This window comes from Coregonus clupeaformis, chromosome 20 (assembly GCF_020615455.1).
Source record: "Coregonus clupeaformis isolate EN_2021a chromosome 20, ASM2061545v1, whole genome shotgun sequence".
Lineage (NCBI taxonomy): Eukaryota > Metazoa > Chordata > Actinopteri > Salmoniformes > Salmonidae > Coregonus > Coregonus clupeaformis.
This window is the reverse complement of record NC_059211.1, coordinates 41,199,566-41,212,783: the sequence shown is the minus strand read 5'-3', so window position 1 is coordinate 41,212,783 and position 13,218 is coordinate 41,199,566. Positions and strand designations below refer to the sequence as shown.

At 41.4% G+C, this 13,218-nt stretch overlaps 1 protein-coding gene across 8 annotated transcripts in view; it reads left to right on the top strand.

Annotated features, from left to right (window-relative positions):
* Positions 1 to 1,191: 1,191 nt before the first annotated feature.
* The window catches only part of LOC121533411 (ELAV-like protein 4), a 77,560-nt gene continuing 65,533 nt past the window's right edge, over positions 1,192 to 13,218 (top strand). For 2 of the 8 annotated variants that reach the window (XM_041839341.2, XM_041839338.2), the window contains exon 1: positions 1,193 to 1,686. In XM_041839341.2, coding sequence (XP_041695275.1) covers positions 1,639 to 1,686 — 48 coding nt within the window. In that variant the 5' untranslated portion in view covers positions 1,193 to 1,638. Of the gene's footprint in view, positions 1,687 to 1,723; positions 2,429 to 13,218 lie in introns of those variants that run through there. The other 6 variants (XM_041839335.2, XM_041839332.2, XM_041839337.2 and 3 more) reach the window with 5 other exon arrangements.

Here is a 13,218-nt window from a genome sequence, read left to right as displayed (position 1 = left end):
TACAGGCGGCCTGGCTGTCCCCAGAGAGACTGTTTTGAGAAGCCAGTTGTACATGGTAACAGCCTTTGTGAGGTAAATGTAAGAATAAGGCCATGATAGAAATAAATAAAAAACCTAGTAGTTGTAGTATTGACTAGTGCTGTATGGTCTCAGCCATTCTCTAGATATGGACGATTTCAGCCATATTCTTACTCTCTCCCTTCTTTCTCTAACTATCTTTTACATATCCATGCAAGTATGCACATAATCACACGTTAAAATGCACAACATTAACAGCATTAGGGGAGAATTGCAGTGACTGTCTCTTCTATCTGCTTGCCAGCAGATGGTCCAGTGTCAATGAGCTGCTATTAACTGGCCACAGTCCTCTCCTGGTGCCTGGCAAAAAAGTACATACAGTGAGTGCACTGGAGACAAAGACAAGCCATGCTGCTTGTGGAGGTACTGACACTTACTTTTTCACTGTATTTTAAGATGAAGTCAAACCAAGCTGATGAACGGTATCATCACGCAGTTTATTATATTCAGTAGAAATACATCTACAGGAAACTATAGGAAAGTACAGTAACGCGCTAATGATCAATCATCTGACCTTGACCTTTGACCATGAATTTGACCTGCATCACACATCATGTTATGTTCAGGAGGAGCGATAACACTTTATATTATGTTGCTCCTACACCTGTGTAGTAAGACTGGAATTACTGTTGTAATTGGGTTGTATAAACATGCTATTACATAGTAAGTGTAGTATCCCAAGCCTTGAATGACATACAGTGCAAACCCAAATAATCTGACCCAAGAGAGACGGTACAGGTGACTTTATTACAAATAACATGTCTGGCACCAATGTTCATGTTTTATGTGGCTATTTTCTACTAAAGAAATACACTGAATACACAATAGTATATTTATGGTGGTGTTCCATCATCATCCTGCTATTAAGTAGTCCTATTGAGATGAGGACTAGGCAGAAAAGGAGAAGGAATGAGCCTGATCCCTGTGTCTCATGTCTTATACACTTTCAGGAAACACAGGGAAAGCAGAGAGAACAGGCAGATGTGGTGTTGTTAGAACAGTCTTCCCACCTTGTGGTAGCAAAGTGAACTGTAGCTGTCTCCATGAGAGCGTGAGCGAGCGAGTTGGGGGGCGACACAGAGAGATGGAATGAGAGAGAGAGGGAGAGAAAGGGCGAGATAGAGAGAGAGAGGGAGTTTAAACTAAGAGCTATGTTTTGGGACAAACTAATCTGCTAGAGAGCAGTGTGAGGATCGGAGCGCATTGTGTGAGCGAGTGTGCGGGGGACAGATAAGGGAACAAGCCCGCCAGCCCGACTGCTTGTTTTAATGTGCTGACTGGGGAGATAAAAAAATTATTGACTCTTCAGTCGTGTGCCGAGACCCTGGGCACAAGCGCCACATCCACCAGAGGTGTACCAAAACAGGGGGGAAAGGGGACAAAAATCTGACACAAAACAGAAATTATAGAGGATTTTTTCCCCCTGTTTTTTAATTGATTTATTTTTTATTAACTTTTTCCTGGGACTGACTCCCATTTCCAGTAGAAAGAGGGAGACAATAACTGAAGGAGATCCCTTAGAAAATAAGAAAAGGACGAAAAAAAAGCATTGACTACAAGATGTTCGAAATCAGCCGAACTCTCAACGCTGCTTTGTTGAGCAATGAGGTAAAGACATTGGCTTTGTTTCTTCTCACCTCAACAGTGTATGTGCTGCCTACCATTCTGTCTTGTGTATTATTGTGTGTGTACATTTCTGTGCTCATGGTTTAAGTGTAAAGACGCAGGGTTGATTAATGACCAAAGCTTAGCCTATTAGCCAAGCTCGATGGTTGCTAGTAGAAAAAGGATCACTACGCTTCTCACTCATTCTTGCTTGCAGTAACAAATAGGATGCTAGGCGGCTGGCTATTTTTATGTGACCACTGTTTTATTTCCCCTAATTTCCCCAAAGCAAGGTGGCTATCAATGCTAAGCTTGCTTGAGGAATCGCCCATCTAGGGCTCAAAATATGTGTGTACGTGCATATGTGTATGAGCGTGTGCTTGTGTGTGTGATTGTGTGTGTGTGTGTGTGTGCATACACACACAAGCTTGTGTGTGAGTGCATAGTGTACTGTGATTGCCCTCCTCTTCCCCCCCTCTCTCTTCTTTCGTCTCCTCACTCCCGCTGTCCTTTGCCATTCTGTTTCTGTCCTTCCTACCTTCCGTTTCTGTTCTTCCTTTCTCTCCCTCTCCCCCTCTCTCTATCTGTGTGTGAGCGTGCACTCTGTGAGCAGCATCTCAAGATGATGGTGCGGTACCCCCAGCTCTCGGGACTAGCCACTGCTGACGGCTCCGTCCCTGAGAGGCTCTCGCCGCTATTTCCCAGGGATCTCCCATCCACCCAGATGGGGTCCAGGTCACTTTTGGTAAGAGGATAGACAGAAATATCTCCATCTCTTAAAACACTAACAGGAGAAAAAAGACAAAGTGAGAGAGAGCAGTAGAGAATAGATCAATTTAGGAAGATGACTATCCCCAGGAATTGGATTAGCAGCTATTTACATGCTTACCGGTATGTGTGTTCAATTACATCCGCCTACTCTGCCTTATTTAACCCTCTGTCAATCAGTCCGTTATCTTGGGAGTAAGAGCGGCAGAGTAAATTTGCAGTATGAATTCAGTGTAGCAGCCTCACTGTGTGCGTTGTTTGCCAATGCCTGCATCTTTATGTGCATTTTGTATGCGTTTGCGCTTATAGCTTATCTGTTATGTGCATGGACATAATGTTACTGCTTATTTTTAAACTACATTTTTATCTGAAACAGATCAAATTAGAATACTGAAATTAGAATGTAATATGGTGTGAGGTAATAGTTTTTCATTGAAAAGTGTGGGTTGGGTACATTACATTCACCATCTTGACACTCAACTGCCAGATGTGATGTGTGGCAACTTAGAAATACAGGGCTACTGCAAGAACAATGAAACCTTGCTACAATGATGAAATACTGTAAAATATAAATGTTATCTTTAATACCTGATGCTCTATATGGACAGAATATAAACGTTTAATAGTTTAACTTTTTGACTTTTTTCTAACAGATTTGTTAAACAAGGTACTGATCTGATTTCTTTATGTAATGAAGATGGTGGCTTTTAGTGGCAACTAAGTCAACCTGAAGTTAAACCATAACGATATATTAACAGTAAAATTCTGTGCATAATGAGAAGAGGTAGCAGCAATGTACCTACATTAAGTCTGGTCTTTGAGATAATTTATTCCAGTCTTCCTCCTTATTGTTAGAACGTGAGTCTACAGTATGTGCTGTTTATAATGTAGTGTAGTTCAAGGGGAAGAGAGGCATGAGAAAACCCTCACTGGAAAACGTTGAGAGAAAATCCCTTACTTGGTGCATTAAATCTACATGAAACTGTGGGTGTCTAATCTGTGATGGGCTCTCATTCGGCTTCCCTTCAAACAGGCTCAGCTTCCCACCCTAGAGCTTTCCTGAATTTTGCAGAAATCGTTTTAATGCTGACAGCATTGAGGTCTGCTGTTGACTGTATGCGAATGCAGAGAAAATGTTTGGTCATCCATAAAGACTTAATATTCTTATTCATCTGGCAGAACTGTCTTATTCACTCATACAGACTATTTTCGCATACACAGTCATGCTATCTAGCTACCTGTAAAGAATCCCAGTGGTTATACTACTGAGGAAATATAAATAGACTTAAATTGCAGATGACAAGTAGCTTGATGCTGTAATTTCTCTCTCACATATAACAATAGTACCACACAGTGCCTTAATTTCTGCTGAAATGAAAATTGAATAGTAGATTGTAATAATAGATAGTGAGAGGTTATGTCAAGTTATTAAATCAACTCTTACAAGCCTTTTAATTTGCAACATATAGAAGTATTTTGCATTTGGGTGAGCTAAAGAACTTGATGTGGATGTTTGTATTCATTTTAATTATATCTGACTGAGTATGCAGACAGTTCTAAAGCTATGATCAGAGTAAACGCAGACCCTGTTTCTATGTGATCCCGAAAATGCACAAATACGATGCTACTTCCTGTTAAAATAAATGTGAATACATGACTTGTATGTAAATCAGAATATATGAGGCGTGTCTGGGATTCTGATTACCCTGGTTAAAACAGACCATCGTTACAATGATTAATGGTACCTTCATTAAGCACAGCTAGATAATTTGCATACATTAGATAAATGCGCAGTTAGATTGTTGAGGCTTTGCTCTTGGAGAGCCGGATTGTTTTATTATTTTGGTGGATGGGAGGCATACTATTATAATACTAGAGACCAAAATGTTTAGTTCTAGATGTCTGAGATGTCTACGGTGTGTGAGCTGTTTAATACCACTCTATGGCTATGCTACAGTATGATATCAGAACAGAAGGCAAAATGAAATCAAAAGCTATAATAAAAGGTTATTATTATACTGGTATGATACTGAACACCTTCGCATATATTTCAAGGGAATCCAGTATATCAAAGTGATAAAGCAAAATACATAGCTTGCTAAATGTCTACAATCTCGAGCAATGTCCCTGCAGTCCAGGCAGCCACTTGTCAGGCTCTAGGTGAGCTAGAGAACATTGTGTTTAAAAGGATGTCTAACATGTTCTAGAACTCTACTGAGTTTTCTATGAGAACCAATGGATCCAGCCAACATAGAGACTGGGAGGAGAACACTCCATTCAGAATAGCAGCCATATTGGTTCCTATGCATGGTCTAAGAAAAATCTAAGATCTTCAGCATGGATAGTAGTCAGAGGCAGATATGGGTGAGGAATAAAGGAAGATTTCTTTAAGTTGTAATGTCATAAATGTCGTTAATTTGTTAGCCCCTGATTACTGTCGTCATGCAGCTGTTGTTTTTCATAAAACGCTGTGCTTTGTTTGGTAACTCCATTCTTCAGTAAAAAAAAAAGTTTAGATTTTCCTTCAAACTCATTTGAGGCATCGTCACAACAAACAGAAGCATGACGAGTAGAGAGGGAATTTTACAGCAGTTGGCAAAGGCACATAGCAACCCCATAGATTGTAAGGGTCATCTCTATTTCACAACAATGATTAGCTCTTTCCATCTGCTGCTTCCATCACTTCCTCCTTCCCTGATTGCAGTGTTTCTCTGGTTAATCTACCCCAGGAAATTAGTTAATTTAAGCTCCACAAGCCTGCCTTTGCTGATGCACAAACAGGTGCAATATATAGACAGGCATGTATCATCTCTGAGAGAGGCAGCGCACTGTGCCAAGGAGGTAGAATCACCCGCCTAACTGCGACACAAAATCATATCTCGGATACAAAGGCCATAGATTGATATTGATTAACTTACAGGCGCATCATTTTAGGATTTACTATCAATGAATAATGAAATTAAGAAATAACCAGGATTTGTTTAATGGTGGATTTGGACCAATATTGAGTGAACTGAACGAAGATATCTCAATTCATAACATGTCAATAGCAACATGAATCATTGAACCATATGGTTTCACCGGATTTAGATACTTTTTTTTGAAACAGCAGTATGAGTAAGAAAGAGCCAAGACACACAATGACTCAGTGTGTGGTTGTCTGAAAATAAAGGAACACTTCCTTTTTCAGCAGAGATACCAGAACCTTGCTCAATCATATATGGCTAGGTTAATGCGCTTTGGCAGAGCTCTCTTCAGTTTTAGGAGGAAGGCACACAAAAGTGCTATTTCTCCTGCAGGTCAATCAGCGGTCACCTGCATACAGCTGCAGGACTACAGCCCATCTCAAACTGCGGCACAACTGTTAACTACATATAGGCTGTAGAAGATCTCATCATAGACTATTGTAGTGTGTGTCCACAAAAAGGCTGTTAGAGAATGTGCTGAGGGGAATATGCTGTGCTACTTGAATAGTTACATGCTTTTCTACATGCTAATTAAGCCCATAAAGAAACAAACTGTTGGGTCAGGTGTCCAGTGTGGTATAGGGTATGCTTTGTCAGCTTCTTGTAAAGAATCCGGTAACGATCCAATGAATGCCAATCACCCTGATCGTGTCAAGTCAGTCCCATCATATAACAATTAATTTCTGAGCCGGCTGTGGTAGCTACTGTACTGTGTGTTCCTGCGTGGCAGGCAGGGCCTGGAGGGCAGGCTGGCAGTGCCACACTGAGAGGGGACCAGTGCTGCAGGGGGGGCATGGTGAGCAGCAGCTGAGCCAGTCTCGCTGGGAGCTGTCACTGCTGAGTGGAGCAGGTGTCTCCAGCCAGGCAAAAAGCTTCCCTAAGCCAGAGGAGAAGAGGGGAGGCAGGGCCGGCCACAGCACTGTGTGCCCCGCAGAGGACAGGTGGCCCACTCTCTCTCGCCCTCTCTCTTTACTCCTTCACAGTGCCTCCTCCAGGGGCTGTCTTTTAATACCCAGCCACCCTATTGTGTAACATTAGAATGTTAGCTAGCAATGTCACTATCCATGGTGCTGAAGGTCCAGATAGATATACAGGGGGAGGTGGATGTGATCCATAACACTTAGCCTCCCAAAAGAAACAGCGGAAGGGTCAGCTTTCTGGATACAGGTACCCTGACCTGGAAGTAACAGTCTGTGATTTCACCCGTAGAGAGGCGTTTGAAGACTAGAGAAACACAGAATACAATTGTGATGATAGTTTGAAAACCATGACTTTGAGAACAGAAATTGTAGTTTGACTGTTATGTCAGAGCGCTTAACAACGTACAATATTTTGAAACCGCAAACTTTAATAGTAAACTTTACTGCTTTTTCCTCTTATAACCCCCAAGAGCAGTTCTATTGTGTTGATAAACCGACATTTCATTTTAGAGCCACTTTTATTTACCGGTATGCTTACTGTGGCCATTGTTTCATATCTAATCACAGTTATTTCACGGCTGTTAACAGAGTAATTAGAAAAGGAACAATGTTGAAATGTTTGGAGAGAAAAAAACGGAATTGTGTTGTCTTTATTGCCTGAGAGCGAGGTTTACTCTCGTCTGTGTACACACAGTAATGAATGTTACTGTTAATTAGAGTGGAACGGTGAAAGGGTATTGGGGAAAACAGACACAGCTTTATGCCAATCTCAGTCAACTGTTTCCATACACTCAGTTCCAGCAGCATAAACATGGGCCACACCACCAACCATAACAAAGGAGGCATTACCCAGCTTGAGCCCCACTGACCAGTGTAGTTTACTATTGTAATCTCTCTTAGCTGACTGGGCTCAAAATCCCAAAAAACAACACAAGAAGTGGGGTTGCATAGGGGCGCCCACAACCTGCGAATTCTATCTTTAATAAAAATAACAATGATGCTCTAGTCAAGATTATCTCCTCACAAAAGACACATTCTACCTTTTCAAGAGATACAATCGAAGTGTCTATATTAGAAAAAAAATCATTTAAATTTTATTCAAAATTGCATTGCACATTATGATGCATAAGAAAATCTGACATTAAAAAATGGCAGTCAAATGGATGCAGCTGCTATTCGAGAGCAATCAGTATCGGGCCGCCATCTTAAGAGCAGAGATTCGAGAATGCTATAGCTCACAGCTTACTGCCTGTTGGTGAAGTGATAAATGTAGCCAACACTTGAGCGATAGGTTGTGGCTGAATCTTGACATTGTTTTTCAGAATTGATAGTTTCTTAGCACATGCCTTTTTATTGATTTACTAATTGTTTGGGAGCTAGAAAGTGACTGCTGCGGTCGTTAATAAATTATATGTGCCTGACGTGTACATTACTGAGGAAGACCTGTGAGGCCAGGCGTTACTTCCTTAGACACATAGCGGTTCTCTTCACAGCCCTGGGAAAGCATCATCCCCACTAGTTTTCCAAGCCATTAATAATTCATCCTTTCTAACAGCAGCATTCAGGTTTAAATGTGTTACCATGGAGTCTTCCTAGGACATCAGTGACAAGACTCTAAAATAACCCAATTTAAAGCAGGAGAAAAGCGTATTTATGTATGGTAATTATTCCTTAAGGTATTCTTCTCTGCTGCGCTCTCCATTCTCCATTTCTTTACTCTCCCTATCTCGTTCTCTTTCCTCCTGAGAGGGAGCGTGTGTGCGCGTGTGTGGGATGGGGGGGGGGGGCTTGTTTTTTTTAGAGCAGTGTTTCCCAACTCCAGTCCTGGAAGCAGGTTGACGTTTATTGTCATGAGTCTTGCCCTGGAGCCAGAACGGAGCGGTTTCCGCTAGATGGGCCAGCTGCAAAGTCAAAATTCATGAAAAATTTGCTTTTTGATCTTAATTGAAGGTTAGGGTTAGGCATAAGTGTTAGCAGTGTGGTTAGGGTTGGGTTTAAAATCAGATTTTATGACTTTGTGGCTGTGCCAGCTAGTGACCACTCTGCAGAGCTGCCTACAGTACATGAGTAATCTCAATAAATGGCAACCTGCGTCCTCGAGTACCCCCAACACCACACACTTTTGTTGTAGCCACAGAAAAACACCTGATTCAACTCAGAGGGCTGTATTCATTCCTTTCATAGCTACAGTGGAGAAACACAACATACTTTATTAATGCATTGCATTTTATCAAACATAGGTCTACATCTATCTAAACAAGGGGTTTGTTGAATAAATCACAGCTACTACAACACACATGAGGTGAAGCTATTCGCCAAGGATATATGCTGTTAAACTAAAATACTGCAGAGTTAGGCTAGCATTGTGGACTCGCTTTCCTACTAGCATCATAAGGAGGAGCAGTAAACCATGAAGTGACATTTAGAAAGATGAAATGTGAAGTGTGGGCATGTTAGAAGGGCTCCCGTGCTCCAAGGCAGGCAAGCAGCACAGCGAAGGGCTGGGGCCAGGCAGGAGAATGATTCCCCGCTCTGAGAGGAGGCACTGATTAAAGCCCCAGCCAGATGGACCACAGTGGTCACCCTCAGAGCGTGGAGGTACCCCGACTGGGATCAAACACTGAGCAGGCCGCCCCACAGCCAACCACTACACCACCATGACAGCACTCACCACACACAATGGCAACACAGACGCCAATAACGACGAGGGGCAACACTGGTAATGACAAGGGGAGCAGGCAACGTGTCGTTGCGGTTGAATGTCATTTATCAAGCGGCAACACCTCTGTAATCCAAATGGACTGTAATCCAAGGTCTCCTGCTGTGATTGCACCGTCCGTGCCAGAATAGATGTCAACCATGCAAACCCCTCTGTGCAATTCTACAGCCCTCTCATTTCCGTTAAAGGTTATAGGGGCCTCAGTCCTTGCTTCCAAACCATTTTTGGGAATTATATACTTGTAGGCTACCTTGCTGTGGTTCAGTATTTATGAAACAAGTTCCTTTGGTGTGGCCACTGCTTTTTGTAATAACTAGCACCGCTATTGAATTGTAGTAACTGTCTTTTACTACCTTAATTTTGTGAAGTGGCCATCTCCATATACAATATGTGGTTTTCTCCCGTCACATTCTGTTCCACAGACAGGAATAGCTTAGGCAGGTAGACAAGCCTTGTCACTTAAGTCTAAATGCTCCAGCTACACTGAACAAAAATATAAACGCAACATGTAAAGTGTTGGTCCCATGTTTCATGAGCTGAAATAAAATATCCCAGAAATGATATCCGCACAAAAAACGTATTTCTCTCACATTTTGTGTACAAATGTATCAAGAAGCTGATTAAACAGCATTATCATTACAAAGGTGCACCTTGTGCTGGGGACAATAAAAGGCCACTCTAAAATGTGTGGTTTTGTCACACAACACAATGCCACAGACGTCTCAAGTTTTGAGGGAACGTGCAATTGGCATGCTGACTGCAGGAATGTCCACCAGAGCTGTTGCCAGAGAATTGAATGTTAATTTCTCAACCATAAGCTGCCTCCAACGTCGTTTTAGAGAATTTGCCAGTACGTCCAACCGGCCTCACACCCGCAGACCACGTGTATGGCGTCGTGTGGGCTAGCAGTTTTCTGATGTCAACATTGTGAACAGAGTGCCCCATGATGCCGGTGGGGTTATGGTATGGGCAGGCATAAGCTACGGACAACAAACACAATTGCATTTTATTGATGGCAATTTGAATGCACAAAAATACCGTGACGAGATTCTGAGGCCCATTGTGAGACCCATTTTTTTTTACGGTGTCTGTGACCAACAGATGCATATCTGTATTCCCAGTCATGTGAAATCCATAGATTAGGGCCTAATTAATTTATTTCAATTGACAGATTTCCTAATAAGAACCATAACTCAGTAAAATCAATGAAATTGTTGCATTTATATTTTTGTTCAGTATATATAAAATGGATTTGAGTGCAAGGGAATGACAAATGTAGCACAGCCTTGAAGTCACCATGAAGAATGAATGTCTTGTTGAGAAGTTTCTCTTAGGTGGTGATATGAGCATGAGTTGAAATGTACGTGATTCATGTCCAATGACATGGAAAGATAGGTATTTACCAGAGAAAAGTGTCTCATGCAGTTTTAGGAGCTGAGTAAGGATTTGGCAGAATGCTTGTCTGTTGTCTTAAACATCAAAGATAACAGAAGCCAGTCCCAAGGGACAACTACTGCTGTCCTAGGCTAAATGCAGATTTGTAATTGATGCCTGATGTCTCTGAGTAAGCAAAGCTGAGTTTGTCACACTGTATCAAGACAAAAGGTCTGACACCAATTTGTTGATTTGTTACGGGTGAAGAACAGACTTCAGCCAGAGAAGTGATGATAATCAATCTGAGTTGCACGGCCATGCCAAAACTTCGATATAGGAACTAAATTGATTCTTTGTGGGAAATCAAAAAGAGCTACGTAAGCTCCTGTATACTGAGGAGAAGACAAACCTGGGTGTCATAAAAAATAGTCCGTTCATTTAAGAGGAATGTACTATACTGGGATTTTTCCATGATAGGCTCAGTTCCATGGAAAGTGCATGATGAACAGAATGTTTCGGAGGGCTATCTTTCTCTGCCAAATCAGGCACAAATGGGCTAGAAAAGCAGGCAGGGGATGACACTTTCAATCCGGTTAGTGTCCCTTGTAGGAAATGTCACAGCACGGGTTGGAAGAGGCGAGGCCTCCTGTTAGCAAAGCTGAGGATCTAACTACAGGCCCAGTGTGACATGCTAATTAATCAAGGGCTGTTGACCTTTCACTGACCTGGTTTTCTGGTGGTCAATCAAACAGCATTGTGAAAGTTACCATTTCATTACAGATCACTTTTTTATTCTTTCAAATCAAAGGGAATTTCAGATGTATTCTTAAAAATACATAAATTAGTGAAATTGTAAAATATGGCACCGACTGCAATACCGGTGGATGAGTACATGGATGAACGTAACAAATTCTGAAAAATCTATATTTTGTTTATTCAAAGTACATGTACTGTATGGCGTTGAGCACAGAGGGTTAGTACATGGGTGAGCATGACAAATTGAAACTTCTTACAATGTTAACAGTTCTTGACACATTTCAGGTGACACCTACACTTTGCTACCTTTAAATAAACCTGTAATTATTCAGAATGAAACATGAGTCAAACACACTGGATCTAACAGTTAGATTGCTTGGACTTAGATGAAGTTGACACGATAAGAATGTCTGCTGCATGTCTAAACTGGTTTCATACTAACTACATACAGAAGAGATATCTTACAATGTTGTTATTATAACTGTAAAATCAAGTGTGTGAGAGAGCGAGAGAGAGAGGGAGAGAGAGAGCGTGTGTGTGCGTGCGTGTGTTTGTGTGCAGTCAGCAGTAAAAATCCTTAAAACCATTGGTTGAAACTCAAGTCAGCATTGAGGACCGATCCCTATTTGCATCAGCAGAAAAAAATATTCACTGGATGTTAATCCATGGAGTGGTTTTGAGTGGGAGGGGTTTGGGGTGAGTAGGGAGGACAAGAGAGAGCAGGTGGAGTTCATGACAATTAGCCAGATGCTGGTCTCAAAATTAGCAGGCTTTCAGCAGAGGCAGGAGCCATTCTGGTGGGGCATTACAATTAGGGCTACAGCAATCGGTGTGTCAGGTCGGAGGTTCTTCGGGAACAACGGGTGTGTGAGAGAGAGCGTCTGGGCCTGTCCAGGCAGAGACAATCAATGAGATGGGCTTTACATTGCTGACTGCACCGTTGGCAATCCTCCTGGGTTAGGGCCAGTAAAGCTTTCCACTTTAAAAAATGGAGGAATAAACAAAAAAACTAAACTAAAACATTCCAGAATAATGCTTATCATAGTCAAAATACATTCGCTTGTACAGTACAGTACATAAGGCTAAAGCTGAATTCACATTTATTTTTATGCAACGTCTTACAAAATCCCCAAAACTAAATTAGACAAATTTGATAGATTGTACCTTCCTTATAATTGGCACGCAAACACACACACACACAGGGCTGTGACAATTATGGAATTTGGAGTAACAATTAACTGTCATGCAAATGGCCACGGTTATTGTCATAAATGTTATTTTTGTTTGAAAATGTTTTGAGCTCATAATGTATTATAATGGATATTTGAAAATTAGCTATGACATACCTAATGAATACAATACAGCTTTGGTGACACCTGTCTCAAAAGCGAAAGGTTTTGAACACTTGGAACATTCTGCTCCTAAAATCACCAACTTTATCCCCTTCATGTAAAAATGAAAAACTGCTATTGGGTAAATGATATATACTTAGAATAGAATTATTGTTATGACGATTATTTTCCTTAGTTCATGGTTATTGTTAATAATTGTCGGTTACACAATTATAATATTATTGTACCAGCCTTACACACACACACACACACACACACACACACACACACACACACACACACACACAGTGTATATAAAGAGCCAAAGCCCACGGGAGGCAAACCTTCCTGCCCAGCAACTCCAGTGACTAGATCTGAAATCTCCCAGCATGGGTGGCATCCTATTTAGAATCTCTCAAACAGCTCACTCCATCTGTCTTCAGGCAGCCAACCTCCCCCATCTGACAACATAGGAGAGAGCAATATGTAGCACTACTTTAAGACCCCATTCACTCTCATCCATCACATTCTACAGTATTTATTAAAACAACGTAAGAAAATAATTTGGTGAAACAAAGCAAATACAAAAGAGGATATTTAGGATATATGACATCTTTTGAGTTATTGAGGATGTCGTGTGTAGATAAGAATCTTCTTCCTGGAACGCCTTTACTGCGTACCTATTATTTCAATAGTTAAAG